Raw genomic sequence first — 22195 nt, forward strand, 5'->3', positions numbered from 1 at the left:
TACCTTTAGAGTCTGTATGTTTAACAGATATCACCACCGTAAATCCATTCAATCTTTCCCATTACCACTGTAAATCCATTCAATCTTTTACACTTTCACCGTAAATCCATTTAATCTTTTCTATTATCACCGTAAATCCATTCAATCTTTTCTCCTCTTTCACCGTAAGTCCATTCAATCTTTTCCACTTTCACCGTAAATCCGTTCAATCTTTTCCACTTTCACCGTAAATCCATTCAATCTTTTCCACTTTCACCGTAAATCCGTTCAATCTTTTCCATTACTACCATAAATCCGTTCAATCTTTTCCATTACCACCGTAAATCCGTTCAATCTTTTCCATTACCACCGTAAATCCGTTCAATTTTTTCCACTTTCACCGTAAATCCATTTAATCTTTTCCACTTTCACCGTCAGTCTTTTCCAGTTCCATCACGGGAGGAGGGGGATGTGGAGAAGGGGGAGCGGGTATCCAGGGCAACTCACCCAGTGGCAGGAGGGGGAGGGGGAGGAGGAGGGGGAGGCGGCGCGGGCTGTGCGGCGTGGTGGAGGTCCCCAGTCCCTTGTTGTGGGCAGGCAGCGTGCCCGTCCTGAGGGGTCACAGCACGAAGGTCGTGAAGGGAGGAGGCGTGTCGGTCCTGTGCGGTGTGCTGCACAGCGAGCAGGTCGTGAAGGGAGGAAGATAACGCCGCGGAGTCCGCTTCCTGGGCAGCAAGGTGGGGAGGGGCGGTGGGGGGAGGGTAAGGGGGAGGAGGAGGGGTGTGAGCAGGGGCTGGGGCAGAGAAGGCAGGAAGGTAAGGGGGGAGGGGCTGCGTTTGGGACTGGTGCACACCGCGCAGGCTAGGGGATCGGGTCCAGGCTACAGGCATCCCACCACCACCACCACCACCACCACCACCACCACCACGAGCAAGGTGTGAGGGGGGAGGGGGCAGGGGAGGGGAGGGAGCGCGGGAGGTGGGCTGAGAGCGCGTGCCTAGCACGTAGAAGGCGGAGGGGGCGGGGGACAGGAGGGGATTGGCGGCGAAATAGGGGCCCTCCACCGTCTGGCCAAGGAACTGCAGACATACAGGACAGGTCAAGGTCAAGGCCAATGCCACACTTAAAGGCCACAGACATGCAGGACAGGTCAAGGTCAGGGCCAATGACACGCTTCAAGGCCACAAACATGCAGGACAGGTCAAGGCCACAGACATGTAGGACAAGCCAAGGTCAGGGCCAATGAAACGCTTCAAGGCCACAGATATGCAGGACAGGTCAAGGTTAGGGCCGATGACACGCTTCAAGGCAACAGACATGCAGGACAGGTCAAGGTCAGGGTCAGTGACACGCTTCAAGGCAACAGTCATGCGGGGAGGTCAAGTTCAGGGTCAGTGACACGCTTCAAGGCCAACGACATGCAGGACAGGTCAAGGTCAGGTCAGTGACACGCTTCAAGGCCAAAGACATGCAGGACAGGACAAGGTCAGGGTCAATGACACGCTTCAAGGCCAAAGACGTGCAGGACAGGTCAAGCTCAGGGTTAGTGCACTGGTTGGTGTGTAGTGGTTGATGTGTAGTGGTTGGTGTGCAGTGGTGCGTCAGTATAGAAATACAGTGCGCTGGTTGGTGTGTAGTGGTTGGTGTGCATGGTGTGTCAGCATAGAAATTCAGTGCAGTGATTGGTCTGTAGTGGTTGGTGTGTAGTGGTTGGTGTGCAGTGGTTGGTGTGTAGTGGTAGGTGTGCAGTGGTTGGTGTGTAGTGGTTGGTGTGCAGTGGTTGGTGTGTAGTGGTTGGTGTGCAGTGATTGGTGTGTAGTGGTTGGTGTGTAATGGCTGGTGTGCAGTGGTTGGTGTGTAGTGGTTGGTGTGCAGTGATTGGTGGGTAGTGGTTGGTGTGCAGTGGTTGGTGGGTAGTGGTTGGTGTGCATGGTGTGTCAGTATAGAAATACAGTGCACTCATACAGACAACGTGCAGTTTACATGAAATGTGTGAGAGTAAGGGAGAGGGAGAGAGAGAGAGGGAAGAGAGAAAGACAGAGAGACAGACAGAGACAGACAGACAGACAGGCTTCAGAGACACAGAAAAACATTGAGAAAGGCAGAAACAGACAGATAGTGACAGAGACAGAGAAAGACAGGGAAAGATGCAGACACATATGCCGATAGTGACAGAGACAGAGACAAAGACAGGGAGAGAGACAGACACAAAGACAGACAGACAGACAGAGAAATACAGGGAAAGATGCAGACACATATGCCGATAGTGACAGAGACAGAGACAAAGACAGGGAGAGAGACAGACACAAAGACAGACAGACAGACAGAGAAATACAGGGAAAGATGCAGACACATATGCCGATAGTGACAGAGACACAGAAAGACAGGGAGGCATAAACAGAGACAGATAGTGACAGAGACAGACAGTGACAGAGACAGATAGTGACAGACAGAGACAGTGACAGAGACAGAGACAGATAGTGACAGAGACAGATATTGACAGACAGAGACAGTGACAGAGACAGATAGTGACAGACAGAGACAGATAGTGACAGACAGAGACAGTGACAGAGACAGAGACAGATAATGACAGAGACAGAAAGACACAGAGAGAGACAGACACAAAGACAGATACTGACAGAGACAGATACTGACAGAGACAGATAGAGACAGAGACAGAGACAGAGACAGTCAGGGAGAGAGGCAGAAACAGAGACAGTGACAGAGACAGAGAGGAAATCACTGACAAACGGGTTTTGCACGACTCACCTCGCTGCTTTCCACGTGAACCTTGAACACAACACACTTTTAGCTATGGCATTGTGATTCACCACGGACATAGCTACAGCATTGTGAATCACTACGGACATAGCTATAGCATTGTGAATCATCACGGGCATAACTGTAGCATTGTAAATCATCACGGACATAGCTATGGCACTGTGAATCACCACAGACATAACTGTAGCATTCTGTATCACGACGGACATTGCTGTGGCATTCTGTATCACGACGGACATAACTGTAGCAATCAGACACCAATCCGACACTGATGTGGTGAGTTGTTTCCATGTGTTCGTGTTGTGTCACGCTGTGCTGTGGTGAGTTGTTTCCATGTGTTCGTGTTGTGTCACGCTGTGTTGTGTCACGCTGTGCTGTGGTGAGTTGTTTCCATGTGTTCGTGTTGTGTCACGTTGTGCTATGGTGAGTTGTTTCCATGTGTTCGTGTTGTGCCACGCTGTGTTGTGTCACGCTGTGCTGTGGTGAGTTGTTTCCATGTGTTCGTGCTGTGTCACGCTGTGCTGTGGTGAGTTGTGTCACGCTGTGCTGTGTCACGTTGTGTTGTGTCATGCTGTGATGTGGTGAGTTGTTTCCATGTGTTCGTGTTGTGTCACGCTGTGCTGTGATGAGTTGTGCTACGCTGTGTTGTGTCACGCTGTGCTGTGTCGCGCTGTGATGTGGTGAGTTGTTTCCCTGTGTTCGTGTTGTGTCACACTGTGCTGTGGTGAGTTGTTTCCATGTGTTCGTGTTGTGTCACGCTGTGCTGTGGTGAGTTGTTTCCATGTGTTCGTGTTGTGTCACACTGTGATGTGGCGAGTTGTTTCCATGTGTTCGTGTTGTGTCACACTGTGATGTGGCGAGTTGTTTCCATGTGTTCGTGTTGTGTCACACTGTGATGTGTTGAGTTGTTTCCCTGTGTTCGTGCTGTGTCACGCAGTGTCACGCTGTGATGTGGCGAGTTGTTTCCATGTGTTCATGTTGTGTCAAGCTGTGCTGTGGTGAGTTGTTTCCCTGTGTTCATGTTGTGTCACGCTGTGCTGTGGTGAGTTGTTTCCAGTGTTCATGTTGTGTCACGTTGTGCTGTGGTGAGTTGTTTCCCTGTGTTCGTGTTGTGTCACGCTGTGTTTTGTCACGCTGTGATGTGGCGAGTTGTTTCCATGTGTTCGTGTTGTGTCACGCTGTGCTGTGGTGAGTTGTTTCCCTGTGTTCGTGCTGTGTCACGCAGTGTCACGCTGTGATGTGGTGAGTTGTTTCCCTGTGTTCGTGTTATGTCACGCTGTGCTGTGGTGAGTTGTTTCCCTGTGTTCGTGCTGTGTCACGCAGTGTCACGCTGTGATGTGGTGAGTTGTTTCCATGTGTTCGTGTTGTGTCACGCTGTGCTGTGGTGAGTTGTTTCCCTGTGTTCGTGTTATGTCACGCTGTGCTGTGGTGAGTTGTTTCCCTGTGTTCGTGCTGTGTCACGCAGTGTCACGCTGTGATGTGGTGAGTTGTTTCCATGTGTTCGTGTTGTGTCACGCTGTGCTGTGGTGAGTTGTTTCCATGTGTTCGTGTTGTGTCACGCTGTGCTGTGGTGAGTTGTTTCCCTGTGTTCGTGTTGTGTCACGCTGTGCTGTGGTGAGTTGTTTCCATGTGTTCGTGTTGTGTCACGTTGTGCTGTGGTGAGTTGTTTCCATGTGTTCGTGTTGTGTCACGCTGTGCTGTGATGAGCTGTGCCACGCTGTGTTATGTCACGCTGTGCTGTGGTGAGTTGTTTCCCTGTGTTCGTGCTGTGTCACGCAGTGTCACGCTGTGCTGTGGTGAGTTGTTTCCATGTGTTCGTGTTGTGTCACACTGTGAGGTGGTGAGTTGTGCCACGCTGTGTTTTGTCACGCTGTGATGTGGTGAGTTGTTTCCAGTGTTCATGTTGTGTCACACTGTGCAGTGATGAGTTGTTTCCAGTGTTCATGTTGTGTCACGCTGTGCTGTGGTGATCAGTTCTGGGCTGCACTACGTCCAGTCGCATTCCCGACATCCTCACCTCCCTTCCCCACCCTCACCCCTACACGCACGTACGCACTTACGTACATATTCATGCACGCACGAACACAGACAGAGACAGACACACAGACACACACACACACACACACACACACACACACACACACACACACACCTGTGGCAGGGAGGGCAGCAGCGAGGCTTCGTGCAGGGAGCGGGGCCGGGCCTGTGTGCCTGGCACGGTGTAGTGGTCAGGCAGCCACCCCCCCAGGTCTGAAAGGGACCGGGCATCTCCGTTGACTTCGCTGAAACTGCGCGCCCTCTGGCGGTACCTGGTGGGTCAGCAGGGTGGGGAAAGGGAGGGGGCAGGAGGGAAGGGGGGGGGGGAGAAGGGGAAGGAGGATCATGCCATGCCATAAGAATATATACTGTGCCTCACAATACCGTATATACTTTGCCATGCCATACCATGTATACAATCCGTAATAGATGTATATATATATATATATATATATATATATATATATATATATATATATATATATATATATATATATATATATATATATATATATTGTGCCATGCCATGCATATATACTGTGCCATGTCATACCATATACACTGTGCCATGCCATACTATATGTATCATGTCATGCCATACCATACATACTGTGCCATGCCATACCATACATACTCTGCCATGCCATACAATATATGTTGTGCTATGCCATACCATATATACTGTGCCGTGCCATGCCGCCATGCCATACCATATATATTGTCATGCCATACCATAAAATATATACCATGCCATGTTATACCATATTATACCGTGCCATGCCATACCATATGTACTGTGCCATGCCATACCATATATACAGTGCCATGCCATACCATGTATACTGTGCCATGCGATCCCATGTATAATGTGTCATGCCATACCATATACACTATGTCATGCCATAGTAAACAATTACACCATGCCATTAGATATATACACCATGCCATGTCATATCATATATACTGTGCCATACCATAGCATATAATATTATAGTGTGCAATGCCATGCCATATATAGTGTCATGTCATGCCATATATACTGTGCTGTGCCATACCATACATACTGTGCCATGCCATACCATATATAGCATGTCATGCCATACCATATATACTGTGCCATGTCATATCATATACACCATGCCATGCAATACTATATATACTGCGCCATGCCATACTATATATACTGTGCCATGCCATAACATAAATATCATGTCATGCCATACCATATATACTGTGCCATGCCATATCATATACACCATGCCATGCCATACTATATATACTGTGCCTTGCCATACCATATATACTGTGCCAAGCCATACTGTATGCACCATGTCATGCCATATCATATATACTGTGTACCATATATACTGTACCATTCCATACCATATATACTGTGCCATGCCATACCATATATATCATGCCATACAAAATACACTATGCCATGCCACACCATGTATACTGTGCCATGCTATACCATATATACTGTGCCATGCCATACCATATATACTGCGCCATGCCATGTCATGCCATGCCACGTATACTGTGCCATGCCATACCATGTTTTCTGTGCCATGCCATACCATATATACTGTGCCATGTCATGTCATACATACTGTGCCATGCCATAGTACATAATCATATCATGTCATGCCATATCATATACACCATACCATGTCATACCATATATACTGTGCCATGTCATACCATTCATACTGTGCCATGCCTACCATACCGTGTATCATGCCATTCCATATATACTGTGGCATGCCAAACCATAGATACTGCGCTATGCTATACCATGCATACCGTGCCATGACATATCTTAAATTCTGTGCCATGCCATACCATATATTGGGTGCCCCCCAAAAAGCGAACCGGTTTTTGACAAGTATTTTCTCTGTGATAGAGAACCGAATTCATTGAAACTTTTCACACATTAAGTATCATCAACAAGTCTGCAAAATATCTGAAGGTTCGGACGCAAATTATGCGAGTATTGTCAAATTCAAAACAGTATATCAAAAATCCACTACCAGAGTTGTGCAATGCGACCTTCATCATGTTCATGCCAGCTGCCAGCTGTTGGCATCTGTCAATCAGTGTCAGTTTAAAAATAGCCTGTGGTGTCAAGTCTATTGATTTTTTTTTTTTAATTCTCGTCTGTATCCAAAATCAGTTCTGTCCAAAGTTTCAGTTTAGAAGGATCAGCCATGCCTTTGAGTGAAGGTTTCCTTGAAAACTGTTTCAAGGAGAAAGGCTGGGGTGGAAGAAGGATCGTAAAGGAATTTCCAGGCAAGGGTTGGGGTCACGTCACTGTAAATAGACTTATTGCTAAAATACGCACTACAGGGTCAGTAGCTCGTAAAAGTGGCAGTGGGATACCCAAGACTGCATGTTCGGAGGAGAATAAGGACCGTGTTGAGTAACTGATTTAATCCCAGGAGGAGAACCCAGGGACCCACAAATCTCTTAGAGAAGTTGCAACCGATTTTCAAGTGAGCAAGTCTTCTGTGCAAAGAATGGCGAAAGAATTGGAGCTGAAGCCCTTCAAGAGGATACGGGTATCAAGGAGGGACCAAAATGTTGGAGGGAAAAGAAAAACTCGCTGCCGTAACTTGAATGACCGCTACTCGGCCACTGATGTGAAAAGGATCATTTTCACAGACGAGAAAGACTACGTTAGAGATAGCTAAAAATCGCCAAAACGATCGCGTTTATGGGAAACGGAAACGAGAAATTCAGCCACCTCGCCTCTATCATGAGACTTCTAGATTTTCAAAAAAGATAATGGTTCAGTTGGAGTACCCTAGAAAGGCAAAAACAAACATTCATTTTACTGATACTGATAGAGCCAAGGTTAATAGTGAAAGCTATATTCAATTATTGGATGAGTCTTTTCCCGGATAGTAGGCGTCTTTATCTAGAAACAATTACGTGTTTCAGAAAGATGGGGCTCCTTCCCACACAAGTAGGGTAACCCAGGCCCATCTGGAGAAGGCTACACCAGAATTCATCAAGAAGGATGAATGGCCTCCACAAAGTCCTGACTGTAACTCAATGGATTATGCCATATGGGACTCTCTGAAGGAAAAAGTTTACCGGGGAGTGAGAGACAAATTGACAGGGAAGGCATTAAATTACAGGATAGTTATGTCATGGGAGGAGATATCGGTGGAAGAAATACGTAAAAGCATTTCTGCTTGGAAGAAACGGCTTCGTTTAGTCGTGGAGGAAGATGGAGGCCACATTGAAATAAGTGAGTTTTCCTCTGACATAGGATTTTTTGACATGCTGTTTTGAATTTGACAATACTCGCATAATTTGCGTCCGAACTTTTAGATACTTTGCACATTTGTTGATGATATCCTAAGGTTACCGTATGAAAATTTTCAATGAATTCGGTTTCTCTTTCACTGAGAAAATACTTGTCAAAAAGCGGTTCACTTTTTGGGGGACACCCGATAGACTGTGCCATGCCAGACCATATATACTGTGCCATCCCATGCCATATATACCGTGCCATGCCATACAATACACACCCGCACACACACAATGTGTGTGTGTGTGTGTGTGTGTGTGTGTGTGTGTGTGTGTGTGTGTGTGTGTGTGTGTGTGTAGATCTAGATATATAGATATAGATATATACCGTGCCATGCCATACCATACCACCACACCACACCGCACCACAGCATAGCACACCACAGCACAGCACACCATATATACCGTGCCATGCCATACCATGTGTACCGTGCCATGCCATACCATGTAAACCGTGCCATGCCACAGCAATCCGCGAAACATCATGAATATGAGATGCAAAATGACACACGTGTGTACATGACTGTCATGACACATTCACACTGATATGTGTGTAAATGGCTGTCATGACACATTCACACTGACGTGTGTACATGACTATCATGACACATTCACACTGACATGTGTGTACATGACTGTCATGACTCTCATTCACACTGACCTGTGTGTACAGGACTGTCATGACACATTCACACTGACATGTGTGTACATGACTGTCATGACTCACATTCACACTGACATGTGTGTACATGACTGTCATGACACATTCACACTGACATGTGTGTACATGACTGTCATGACTCACATTCACACTGACATATGTGTACATGACTGTCATGATTCACATTCACACTTACATGTGTGTACGTGACTGTCATGACTCACATTCACACTGACACGTGTGTACATGACTGTCATGACACAGTCACACTGACATGTGTGCACATGACTGTCATGACACATTCACACTGACATGTGTGTACATGACTGTCATGACACATTCACACTGACATGTGTGTACATGACTGTCATGACTCACATTCACACTGACATATGTGTACATGACTATCATGACTCACATTCACACTGACATGTGTGTACATGACTGTCATGACACATTCACACTGACATGTGTGTACATGACTGAAACAACTCACCTGACTGGAGTGTGTGTGTGATGAAGTGAGTGTCGTCTGCCTTCAGGAATCTCCGTGAAAGACAAGGGGAACCATCCGTATCTGCACAGCAAAGCCACTGTCATCGCTATCATCATCATCGTCGTCATCATCATCATCATCATCGCCATCATCGTCATCATCGTCATCACCATCATCGTCATCACCATGACCACCACAAACACCACACCACGACCACCATGCCACACTACACCACCACACTACAACACAACACACCACCACACCACCACCAACACACCACACCATCACGCCACCACCAACACACCACACCACACCACCACACCACCACCAACACACCACACCACACCATCACTACACCACCAACACACCACATCACACCACAGGAACCTTTACCACACCACACCACACCATACCACACCAGCACAGCACAGCACACCACCACACCACAGCACACCACTACACCACACCAACACAGCACAGCACAGCACAGCACACCACACCACACCATCAGAACCACCACCACACCACACCACACTCACTGCCCAGTCCTAAAGTTCCTCCCGAACTGCCAGCCGTCCGCCGGCCCCCCCATCAGTGTCAGCAGGTCCCCCGCTATGAAACTGAGCTGACTGCCAGGGCCCCCCGTGTGGCTGTACAGGGCTCGGGTCTGAACCTCCACCCCTGAACCCTGACCCCCTGACCCTGGGGCCGATCTGTGGGCCTGGGACATGAGGCTGGCTGCAGAGCGAGGGATGGTGTCACCTGTCATGACGTCACCTGTCATGAGGTCACCTGTCATGATGGTTTCATCTGTGATGATGATGGCGTCACCTGTGATGACGTCAGCTGTGATGACGTCACCTGCGATGATGATGTCACCTGTGATGATGATGTAACCTGTGATGATGGTGATGATGTCAACTGTGATATGATATGATGATGATGATGATGATGGTGGTGGTGGTGGTGGTGGTGGTTGTGATAATGATGATGATGATGGTGGTGGTGGTGGTGGTGGTGGTGGTGATGACGATAATGATGATGATGATGATGATGTCTGTGATGGTAATGATGATGATGATGATGATGTCACCTGTGGTGATGATGATGATGATGATGTCACCTGTGATGATGATGGTGATAATGATGATGATGATGGTGATGATGATGATGATGATGATGATGATGATGATGATGATGATGATGTCACCTGTGTGGTGGTGGTGAAAGAACATTAAATACTTTTCCTATGTTTTCCAAGTTAACTATATTTGATTCTGAAGACGTTACAGGATCCTCGGCACCTGTTGTGGAACCAACTTGTTCGGTCTGTACAGGTGTCAACATCCTCAACCTTTGAAAAGTCCAACAAGAAATCATCTTCGGATGGATGAGCTGAAGGAAGGTGACGATATCGTCACATTTTTATATGCCAACACTTTATGCAACGATCTATGAACACTGTGGAGCCTAACAGAAAAGTATAAGGAAGAATGGAAAGATTGTGATTGTGTCTCTCCGAATTGGTGTATTGATATGATTTACCCCTGAAGGGAAAATATGAACAGATTTTTTTTATTTACATTGTACGTTATACGTCAGACAGCGAGTGCTGTGTGCCAGTTTACCTGTCGTGTCAGCTTGAGTTGAGTGAATGTGGCAGTGTGACACAGACAGACAGACAAGCAGACACAGAAATACAGACAGACAGAAACACAGACAGACAGAGAGAAACACAGACAGACACAGACAGACAGACTGAAAAACACGGAGACAGACAGAGACACAGACAGAAAGACAGACAGACAGACAGACTGACAGGTAGACAGACACAGACAGACACACAGAAACACAGACAGAGAGAAACAAAGAGACCAACAGATAGACAGACACACACACAGACAGAGAGACAGACGGACAGAGCCAGACACAGACAGACACAGACACATACTGGAGGTGGTGACGGAGGGGGGCAGAGAGTAGTCAGAAGGCTGCAGGTCAGGAGGGGTGTGGATGTGGCGGTAAGGACTGTGTCCTCCCTCATTGGGGCTGTACACTGTGTACACTGTGCTGCTGCTGTCCTGCTGTGTATCATCATCATCATCATCATTATCACCATCACCATCACCACCATCACCATCATCATCATTATCAGCAGCAGCAGCAACAACATCAGCAGCATCACTATCACTATCACCATCATCATCATCGCCATCATCATCATTATCATCATCATCATCATCATTATCATCATCATCATTATCATCATCATCATCATCATCATTATCATCATCATCATTATCATCATCACCATCATCACCATCACCATCATCATCATTATCAGCAGCAGCAGCAACATCAGCAGCATCACTATCACTATCACCATCATCATCATCACCATCACCATCATCATCATCATTATCAGCAGCAGCAACAACAATATCAGCAGCATCACTATCACTATCACCATCATCATCATCATCATCATCATCATTGTCATCATCATTATCATCATCATCATCACCATCACCATAATCACCATCATCATCATCATTATCAGCAACAGCAGCAACAACATCAGCAGCATCACTATCACTATCACCATCATCATCATCACCATCACCATCATCACCATCATCATCATCATTATCAGCAGCAGCAACAACAATATCAGCAGCATCACTATCACTATCACCATCATCATCATCATCGTCGTCATTGTCATCACCATTACCATCATCATCCTATTCACCATCATCATCTTCCCAATCCTAGTTCACAGGACAGTTGATAGATAGATCACCCTAGAAATTACATCCTCATCCTCATCATCATAATCGCCATTATCATCATCCCAACCCCAGTTCAGAGGACAGTTCCTACAGTTGAAGATATATCACCACCGTCACTTTCCAATCTTTAGCATGACGTAGTTTGGCCAGTGACATCACTGATGGTGTTACTGGTACCCTCACCACCGTCACTATCCACTTCACATGCCTGTTTGGTAGACTATTCCATCAGCAAGCAGCGTGTACCAAACAGAAAAGAACCAGAAAAAAACGGTTTTCTTCGTTGAATCCAAGCAGCTGAACACTAAAATGGCGAACCCAGTACACGCGCAATTTGGTGTCACTGCATTCTGGTTTCACACTGTGATTCTCAATTTTCTCTAACATAAGAAACAATACCAATATGACTGCTGTTAATCATACGTTTTAAAAACCAATAATATAAAACACATCTAATCTGTCAGTTTTACTTCATAATATCATCCCTGTGCCAAATAGAACTAGTCTATCGTTTAATTCAAGAAGATAATAGACAGATTTCTTTGAATACATTTCCAAGCCTGGTAGAATTCTGATGGCGTTGTTTGGTAAAAAGCTGAGCCAAGGCCTGGTAAAAAGAGAGGAGGAGGGGGGTGGGCTGGGGGGGGGGGGAGAGGGGGAAGAAGGGGGAGGGGGAAAAGAAGGTTAGAGGAGGAAGAGGGGGAAAGGAGGAAGAGGGGGAAAGGAGGATGAGGGGGCCCTCACCATGACGTGCAGCAGCGGGTCAGCCGACCTGGGCAGGATGTTGGGCTGACCGCACAGCTGTTTCCATCCACTGATGGCTGACTTCAGCAAGTCTGTGCCCTGCACGTGCACACAGCATCCCGTGTGACCCGGACACCACTCCAAACAACAACCACTCCTCACGACCTGTTCACACCACATCCCATGTCTATGCCTATGTCCCCAAAATTGACGGGCGCAATAGCCGTATGGTTAAAGCGTTGACTTTCAATCTGAGGGTCCCGGGTTCCAATCTCGGTGATGGCGCTTTTTTTTTTTTTTTTTTCGTTTTGTTTATCTATTTATAGTCTGTTCATCTAAGATGATGATATTAAGGCTGAAAATAAATTATATCATTATTATCATTTGGATTATTATCATTTCTATCATAATGATGATTGTTATTATTAATTAGAAATCGACATTTCTGTATATTCGAATGAAAAGGCGGGCGGTTGAGGTGGAGGGGAGGGGGCGGGGGGGGGGGCAAGGGTGAGGGGACTAAGAAAGGAAGAGAGAAACAGACAGACAGACAGACAGACAGACAGACAGAGTGGAAAAGATAGAGTACAATATCTAAAATGGAGAGGGTGATGGCGCCTGGTGGGTAAAGGGTGGAGATTTTTCCGATCTCCCAGGTCAACATATGTGCAGACCCTACTAGTGCCTGAACCTCCTTCGTGTGTATACGCACGCAGAAGATCAAATACGCTCGTTAAAGATCCTGTAATCCATGTCAGCGTTCGGTGGGTTATGGAAAAAACGATGAGCGCCCAGTGGCAGCCGCCAGGTAGGCAGCCTGTTGTGCAAATGACCCCGTGTTTGTAAAGTGCTTAGAGCTCTGACCGAGGATAGGCGCTATATAAGTATCCATATCTATCAATCAACCAATCAAAACACTCCATCCCATGTCCCTACACTGGGCAACAATCCCTGATAAGGGGGTGCGCTCTAGATGACTGGTGTCTGTGTACAGCCATTAAGCCCCCTAGTTCAGCCAGGGCAACCCGGGCCCCACACAGAATCAGTAAAAAATAAAATAAAAGAAATAAAAAATATAATAAAATAAAACAAAAACAAAAAACAACCAAACAAGCAAGCAAACAAACAAACAAATAAAAATAAAAAACCCTGTTATATTGCTCTGAGCCTGAGGCTCACAGCCAGGCCTCAGTCCTGGTCTTGAATGACTGAGGGGAAATGGCTGAGATCACGTGGTCTGGAATCTGGTTCCACAGGCGGACAGCTGAAGGGAAGAAGGAGTGCCTGTGGGAGTGAGTGCAGGAGAAGGGTACCTGTAGTTTCTCTGGGTGGCCTCGGACAGTTCTAACTGTCCGCACAAAAGTACCTTCCCGGGGTGCCACCTCAACCAAACCACCCATGATCTTGTACGTCACTGTGGTCACTGAGACCTGGTAAGGTGGTGCATCATGACACAAGGCTTGGTCTGTTAGTGGTGAACAGATCAAGGATGTTCTCACCTCTGTGCGTCTTTCTGGTCTGTCGTCTCTGTCTAAAAGGGTGCGAACGTTCCAGGCACCCAGAGTCAGGGCATGACTCCTGGTTCTTGTCTTCTGTTGTTTTCGACCGCTAGTGTTGGATGTCCAAGTAGGTGCGGTTTCCTACTAGGTACTAGGCGAGGCAGGCTTTGTTTAGGGATCCTTTTATCTCCCCTTCCCCATGTGGGGAGAGCAGTGCTGTCCCTAAAAAGGGCTGCTCTGACACTGGCAGGATTCGGGCGCCGCATCTGCCCGTCTACGGCGGACGACCATCACCCCACAGCCGCCTGCGTGCAGAGTCGTGACTAGGAACTGCCAGCAGCATCCTCTGCCTGTCCCTGTTACCATTTCTCCATCGCCGCAGGACTTGGGAAAGCTGGGTGTTGAAGGGCTAGCTCGTCGTTCCGACATTAGCCTGGTTGCTTGACCAGCACAGGTGACTTTTTTTTAGTGAGGAGGAGTTGTGCAGTCCCTTCCCCACTCTCTCGCCTACCGACGCTCACAGTCCCACAGGTGCAGATACTGCCACGTGTAGGACGGTCTCGGCAGGTGCAGGTTTTTTCTTCGGAGCTCCGTCTCCTAGGAGGACTTCCAGCCAAGGATAAGAGCTCCCCGGGGCCCTTTGGTCATCCTCTTCCGCCTTCACAGCCGTTGGGAAAGGTTTCTTCCTCCGTCTGGTCCGTCGTTGGGAGAGTTCACATGCGGCAGGTAGTACTGGGTTACATGGTACCAGTAGCAAGGGCTATGCCCCTGACCTGACATAAATTAACACATATTTAAATACACACACCCCGCAACACTCACACAGACATTAACACATATTTAAACACACACCCCGCAACACCCACACACACATTAACATACATTTAAACACACACACCCCACAACACCCACACACACATTAACACACATTTAAACACACACCCCGCAACACCCACACACACATTAACACACATTTAAACACACACACCCCGCAACACTCACTCACACACACACCTTTTTGGGAGTGCTCGGTTGCTGTGAAGCATCGTTTGTAAGTAGACTCACGTCAAAATATCCTATGGTCTGAATGCAAACGACACTTTTTTGGAGATTCCTGTCAAACCAGACGTTCTAATCTGTCACGAAATGCTTTCTTTAATTCTCCTAGCACTGGTAACGCACAATTCACTTAATATATCCAGTCAAATCAACTACTTTTAACTGTGTTACAGTTCAAGTCCTACAACTTGATCAAAGTATCAGAACGAGGTCGAAGCAGACGATATATCGTGAGACGTGTTTTGCGAGAAGGCTTCAAAGTGGGGCGGCACACGAACCGTTCGCAATTACATGCTGTTCGCAATTAGGCATACCTACCATTCGCTAAACACACACACACACACACACACACACACAAGAAAAAGAAGACAGACAGACAGACAGACATATCTAAACGGAAAAGACAGAGAGCGAGAGACAGACAGACAGACAGACAGACAGAATGCCCTGCCGTGACAATGGAGGTGTGTCGTGCTGACAGACAAACAGTAAGCTAAACAAACACACAGACAGACGGACGGACTGAGTCTGCCGTGATAACAAAGGTGCGTTGTTCTGACAGAAAAACAGACAGACGAACGAACGGACAGACAGACAGACGTACAGACAGACAGACAGACTGACAGACACACTGACCCTGCTGTGGTGATAGAGCTGTGTGGTGCTGACAGAACTCAGCCGAGCCAGGACAAAGCAGTAACACTTCCGTTCCTCCAGGAGTGCCTGCAACCCACCTGACACCCGTATATCACACACGTCTTGTCGTGTCAAGCACGGCACAGCACAAAGAACAGCAGAGCACAGCACAGCACACCACACAGCACAAACCACTCAGCACAGAACATCACAGCAACCAGTACACTGCACAGCACAGCACACAGCACACAGAACACCACAGCACACAGTACACTGCAGAGCAATGCACACAGTACACATCACAGTACACAGCACTGTACCAGTTTCAGCCCCTGCACCCGGAACTCGTCCAGCTTGTTCTGGCACCGATCCACCGTCCGCTTCAGCTGTCACACACACACACACACACACACACACACACACACACACACACACACACACACACTTCTAGTCATCATCACCTCTATCAGCGTCTTCATATCACAATTCCTCCCCCCTCCCCAATTCCCCATTTTATCCCCCATCATCCCCATTCACCCCCCCCCCCAGCCCTACCACCAACATGGTCCACAATCATCACCCTCCCCACCCCCTACCACCAACATGGCCAACAATCATCACCCCCCCCCCCCCCCACCCCTACTATCATCATGATCCACAATCATCAACCCCCTCCCACTACCACAATCGTGGTCCACAATCATCACACTCCCCACCTACCACCATCATGGTTCACAATCATCCTCCCCGCCCCGCCCCCCGTACCACCATCATGGTCCAGAATCATAACCCCCCTCCCCCACCATCATCATCCACAATCATCACCCCCCACCAGCATTCCCGGAGTGGAGAAGAGAGGAACACAGTCAGACACCCAAAGGAAGGCCCTGGCCATGGAGTACATCTGCAACCAGTACCCCCAGGAAGACTGGATCCATGTCTTTACAGATGGCTCCGCCACAGAAGCAACGAGGGATGGTGGAGCTGGAATCTTCCTCCGATACAAAGACGGAGATGAAGAAATTGCAATCCCAACAGGAAAATACTCCACCAACTTCCGAGCTGAGCGAGAAGCCCTCTGTGAGGCAGCCACAACAGTCTCGCAGAACTCCACAAGAACAACAGGGCAGGTGGTGGTGTTCTTTGACGCTCTCTCCGTGGTCTAAGCCCTCAAGAACTCCCGCTGCAAAGAACAGAACCATCTCACTTCAGCCCTTGTTGCCCTGAGTGCCAGAGTGGAGAAAGTGGTGATACAATGGGTCCAGCACACTGTGGAATCAGAGGCAACGAAAAAGTGGACATTCTGGCAAAAGACGGTGCACAGAAGGAGCAGGCCAACAAACTGGTATCATACGATGAAATCAAGACAATCATCAAGACACAGCAAGGAATAAAGTGCGCCTCCAGCACCCCAAATATAACCCAGAAGACAGATACCATTTGCTGGAACGACGGGAACAGGTCAATATCTTCCGCCTGAGGACTGGACACAACCGCCTGCTCCACCACATGCACACAAAATTTGGCATTGGACAGAGTGGAGAATGCCCTCGTGGTGACGGACCAATGACAACCGACCACATCCTTCGAGACTGTACGACGCATGCAGCATCTAGGAGGAAGTACTGGCCAACACCGACAGCAGTGGAAGCTAAACTGTACGGCACCCTTGAGGAGCTGCGACGGGCGGTAGCCTTCATCGAAGACACCGGGCTCCTCATCTAATGGGAGGCGAACAAGGAAGAAGAAGATCGCCCCCCTCCCCCGCTACCACCATCATGGTCCACAATCATCACCCCCCAACCACCACCACCACCACCATCATGGTCCACAACCACCACCATTATGGTCCACAATCATCACCCCCCAACCACCACCACCACCACCATCATGGTCCACAATCATCACCCCCCAACCACCACCACCACCACCATCATGGTCCACAATCATCTCCCCCCAACCACCACCACCATCATGGTCCACAATCATCACCCCACCACCACCACCACCATCATGGTCCACAATCATCACCCCACCACCACCACCACCATCATGGTCCACAATCATCACACCCCCACCACCACCACCATGGTCTACAATCATCACCACCACCCCACCACCACCTCCACCACCACCATGGTCCAAAATCATCGCCCCTCCACCCCCACACACACACACCACCACCACCACAACCATCATGGTCCACAATCATCACCCCCCCCACCACCACCACCATGGTCCAAAATCATCGCCCCTCCCCCCCCCCACCACCCCCACCACAACCACCATGGTCCACAATCATCACCCCCCACCCACCCCACCACCACCATGGTCCACAACCATCACCCCCCCCCACCACCACCACCATGGTCCAAAATCATCACACCCCCCCCCCTCACCACCACCACCACCACCAACATCATGGTCCACAACCATCACCACCACCACCACCACCACCAACATCATGGTCCACAACCATCACCCCCCCCACCCACCATCATGGTCCGCAACCATTGCCCCCCCCCCCCCCAACCCTCACCACCACCACCATCATGGTCCATAATCATCACCCCCCCTCCCCCTTACCACCATCATGGTCCATAATCATCACCCCCCTCCCACCACCACCATCATGGTCCATAATCATCACCCCCCTCCCCCTTACCACCATCATGGTCGACAATCATCACCCCCGACAGTGTGTGACATCAGTCAGATTTAGACTGACCTATATTTCTTTATGTAACAAAAGACTGACCTATATTTCTTTATGTAACAAAAGAAGACTGACCTATATTTCTTTATGTAACAAAAGACTGACCTATATTTCTTTATGTAACAAAAGACTGACCTGTATTTCTTTATGTAACAAAAGACTGACCTATATTTCTTTATGTAACAAAAGACTGACCTATATTTCTTTATGTAACAAAAGACTGACCTGTATTTCTTTATGTAACAAAAGACTGACCTATATTTCTTTATGTAACAAAAGACTGACCTATATTTCTTTATGTAACAAAAGACTGACCTGTATTTCTTTATGTAACAAAAGAAGACTGACCTATATTTCTTTATGTAACAAAAGACTGACCTATATTTCTTTATGTAACAAAAGACTGACCTGTATTTCTTTATGTAACAAAAGACTGACCTATATTTCTTTATGTAACAAAAGACTGACCTGTATTTCTTTATGTAACAAAAGACTGACCTATATTTCTTTATGTAACAAAAGACTGACCTATATTTCTTTATGTAACAAAAGACTGACCTATATTTCTTTATGTAACAAAAGAAGACTGACCTATATTTCTTTATGTAACAAAAGACTGACCTATATTTCTTTATGTAACAAAAGAAGACTGACCTGATTTCTTTATGTAACAAAAGACTGACCTGTATTTCTTTATGTAACAAAAGACTGACCAGTATTTCTTTATGTAACAAAAGACTGACCTGTATTTCTTTATGTAACAAAAGACTGACCTATATTTCTTTATGTAACAAAAGACTGACCTGTATTTCTTTATGTAACAAAAGACTGACCAGTATTTCTTTAAAGACTGACCTGCATTTCTTTATGTGTCAAAAGACTGTTCTTTAAGTGACAAAAGACTGATCTGTATTTCTTCATGTGACAAAACACTGTTCTCTATGTGACAAAAGACTTACCTGTATTTCTTTATGTGAGAAAAAGACTGACCTGTATTTCTTCATGTGACAAAACACTGTTCTTTATGTGACAAAAGACTGACCTGCATTTCTTTAAAGACTTACCTGTATTTCTTTATGTGACAAAAGACTGACCTGCATTTCTTTAAAGACTTACCTGTATTTCTTTATGTGACAAAAGACTTACCTACATTTCTTTAAAGACTGACCTGATTTCTTTATGTGACAAAAGACTTACCTGTATTTCTTTGTGTGACAAAAGACTTACCTGTATTTCTTTATGTGACAAAAGACTTACCTACATTTCTTTAAAGACTGACCTGATTTCTTTATGTGACAAAAGACTGACCTGTATTTCTTTGTGTGACAAAAGACTGACCTGTATTTCTTTGTGTGACAAAAGACTGACCTGCATTTCTTTGTGTGACAAAAGACTGACCTGCATTTCTTTGTCCTCATCGTAGGCCGTCCTGGATCGGATGTGCTTCTTGAGAAACTTCCTGTGAGCCTCCTGTGCCTTGGTATAGGGCCCGTGGAACCCCTTGTGGCCCCCGTGGTACTTCTTCTGCTCTGCCTGCACACGGCCAGGGTTCAAACCTCACAAGTGGTAGCAGCAGCAGCAGCAGTAGTAGCAACAGCAGCAGTAGCACTGCGTTTGGACATAATTATCCATACACGCTACACGACTGCTAGGCAGATATCTGACAGCTGCATAACGTAACGCGCCAGTCAGGCCTGGAGTGCATGCATATAATATTATATTTGTGTACCAATCAGAGTGGATTCCTGCTACATAATTTTGCCAGAGAATGTTGCCATGGGACCTCGGTTTGTCGTCTCATGACTAGATACTCTGTTTCAGGTTTGTTTTCCAGTCAAACTTGGGAGAAAAGGGGAGGGTGGGAATCGAAGTCATATTCTCACGGGCACTGGATGGGCAGATAAGCCTAGTAGTAGTAGTAGTAGTAGTAGTAGAAGCAGCTGTAGCAGCAGCAAGTATTATCGTGGTTGACAAAAAAGTAGTGTTCCCTTTGAGTCTGCATGAACACGAGAGTACACAGCGTGTGATGTGATTTCCCCCAGATGTGTTTGATTCATCACGTGGGTTTGTCCATTGAGGGGAGGGAGGCAGCAGGGGGAGGAGGGCGGGGAGAGAAAAATGTAGGAGGGGGCGGGGGGCGGAGAGAAAGAAAGCGTGTAAACCAAGGGAATGGTAATCCCACAACCATAAAAATTACGAAACCAATACAGCAAACTTTGTACAAAGATAGCTCAGTCCTATGTTCATGGCTCAGTGTGGGTAGAAAACTCAAAATGCTCCTTGAACAGAGTAAGTCTGACCATAGCAGAAAATACGGAGGCCAGTGTGTTTTTGTCTGGAAGAGTGGAAAGGGAACAATGGAAGAATATGCTTTCATGTCTTCACCTGCTGGGAGAGTGGAAAGGGAACTATGGAAGAATATGCTTTCATGTCTTCACCAGGAACAATGGAAGAATATGCTTTCATGTCTTCACCTGGAAGAGTGGAAAGGGAACAATGGAAGAAAATGCTTACATGTCTTCACCAGGAAGAGTGGAAAGGGGACAATGGAAGAATATGCTTTCATGTCTTCACCTGGGAGAGTGGAAAGGGGACAATGGAAGAATATGCTTACATGTCTTCACCTGGGAGAGTGGAAAGGGTACAATGGAAGAATATGCTTTCATGTCTTCACCAGGAAGAGTGGAAAGGGGACAATGGAAGAATATGCTTTCATGTCTTCACCTGGGAGAGTGGAAAGGGGACAATGGAAGAATATGCTTTCATGTACAATGGAAGAATATGCTTTCATGTCTTCACCTGGGAGAGTGGAAAGGGAAAAATGGAAGAATATGCTTTCATGTACAATGGAAGAATATGCTTTCATGTCTTCACCTGCAAGTGTGGAAAGGGAAAAATGGAAGAATATGCTTTCATGTCTTCACCAGGAAGAGTGGAAAGGGGACAATGGAAGAATATGCTTTCATGTCTTCACCTGGGAGAGTGGAAAGGGAACAATGGAAGAATATGCTTTCATGTACAATGGAAGAATATGCTTTCATGTCTTCACCTGCAAGAGTGGAAAGGGAGCAATGGAAGAATATGCTTTCATGTCTTCACCTGCAAGAGTTGAAAGGGAATAATGGAAGAATATGCTTTCATGTCTTCACCTGCTGCGAGAGTGGAAGGGGGAACAAACGGAAAACTCACCGCTGCGTTCTTGAAATCGTTGTCTAGTTTCTGTTCCAAGGGGATGACCACCTCAGCAAACAGTGCCTTGTTCTGGACACACACACACACACACACACACACACAAACACACGCTTCTAAGACTTGTCTTCAAAACATTTTAGTGGTGTGGATGATATATGTGATGGAGTCTCCCGTTGGATGAGTAAGCAGGCAGGCTTATCTGTCGGTGTGTGTCCTCATATGGGAGAAGAGGCCGATTCTGGATGCGCAGCACTTCCCACAGGTGTTGCATGGAAAAACATCTCC

At 47.0% G+C, this 22195-nt stretch overlaps 2 protein-coding genes across 2 annotated transcripts in view; both read right to left on the bottom strand.

The window, feature by feature from the left end:
- Positions 1 to 402: 402 nt before the first annotated feature.
- Positions 403 to 10028, bottom strand: LOC143294328 (uncharacterized). The gene is made up of 5 exons (XM_076605783.1): positions 9812 to 10028; positions 9273 to 9353; positions 4913 to 5069; positions 2749 to 2769; positions 403 to 650 (listed from the first exon to the last, which is right to left on the bottom strand). Exons 1-5 carry the CDS (start codon positions 10000 to 10002, stop codon positions 483 to 485), a joined length of 618 nt encoding a protein of 205 aa, XP_076461898.1. The 5' UTR covers positions 10003 to 10028; the 3' UTR covers positions 403 to 482.
- A 9-nt stretch (positions 10029 to 10037) lies between these two features.
- Positions 10038 to 22195, bottom strand: part of LOC143292606 (BAR/IMD domain-containing adapter protein 2-like) — a 34738-nt gene continuing 22580 nt past the window's right edge. The window contains exons 5-12 of the mRNA XM_076603098.1: positions 21908 to 21979; positions 20117 to 20251; positions 16323 to 16388; positions 16003 to 16089; positions 12809 to 12907; positions 11224 to 11356; positions 10563 to 10576; positions 10038 to 10049 (exon numbers count right to left, since the gene is read on the bottom strand). Coding sequence (XP_076459213.1) covers positions 10038 to 10049; positions 10563 to 10576; positions 11224 to 11356; positions 12809 to 12907; positions 16003 to 16089; positions 16323 to 16388; positions 20117 to 20251; positions 21908 to 21979 — 618 coding nt within the window. The remainder of the gene's footprint in view (positions 10050 to 10562; positions 10577 to 11223; positions 11357 to 12808; positions 12908 to 16002; positions 16090 to 16322; positions 16389 to 20116; positions 20252 to 21907; positions 21980 to 22195) is intronic.

The sequence above is a fragment of the Babylonia areolata genome, chromosome 1 (assembly GCF_041734735.1).
Source record: "Babylonia areolata isolate BAREFJ2019XMU chromosome 1, ASM4173473v1, whole genome shotgun sequence".
Lineage (NCBI taxonomy): Eukaryota > Metazoa > Mollusca > Gastropoda > Neogastropoda > Buccinidae > Babylonia > Babylonia areolata.

Excerpts from the sequence above, each read along its gene's own strand:
- LOC143294328 (XM_076605783.1), bottom strand. The coding sequence starts at position 10,002 with ATGTCCCAGGCCCACAGATCGGCCCCAGGGTCAGGGGGTCAGGGTTCA. Across the intron at positions 9,354-9,811 it reads AGGAACTTTAGGACTGGGCA|ATACGGATGGTTCCCCTTGT; the intron begins GTGAGTGTGGTG and ends TTTGCTGTGCAG. Across the intron at positions 2,770-4,912 it reads TGCTGCCCTCCCTGCCACAG|GTTCACGTGGAAAGCAGCGA; the intron begins GTGTGTGTGTGT and ends GTTGTGTTCAAG.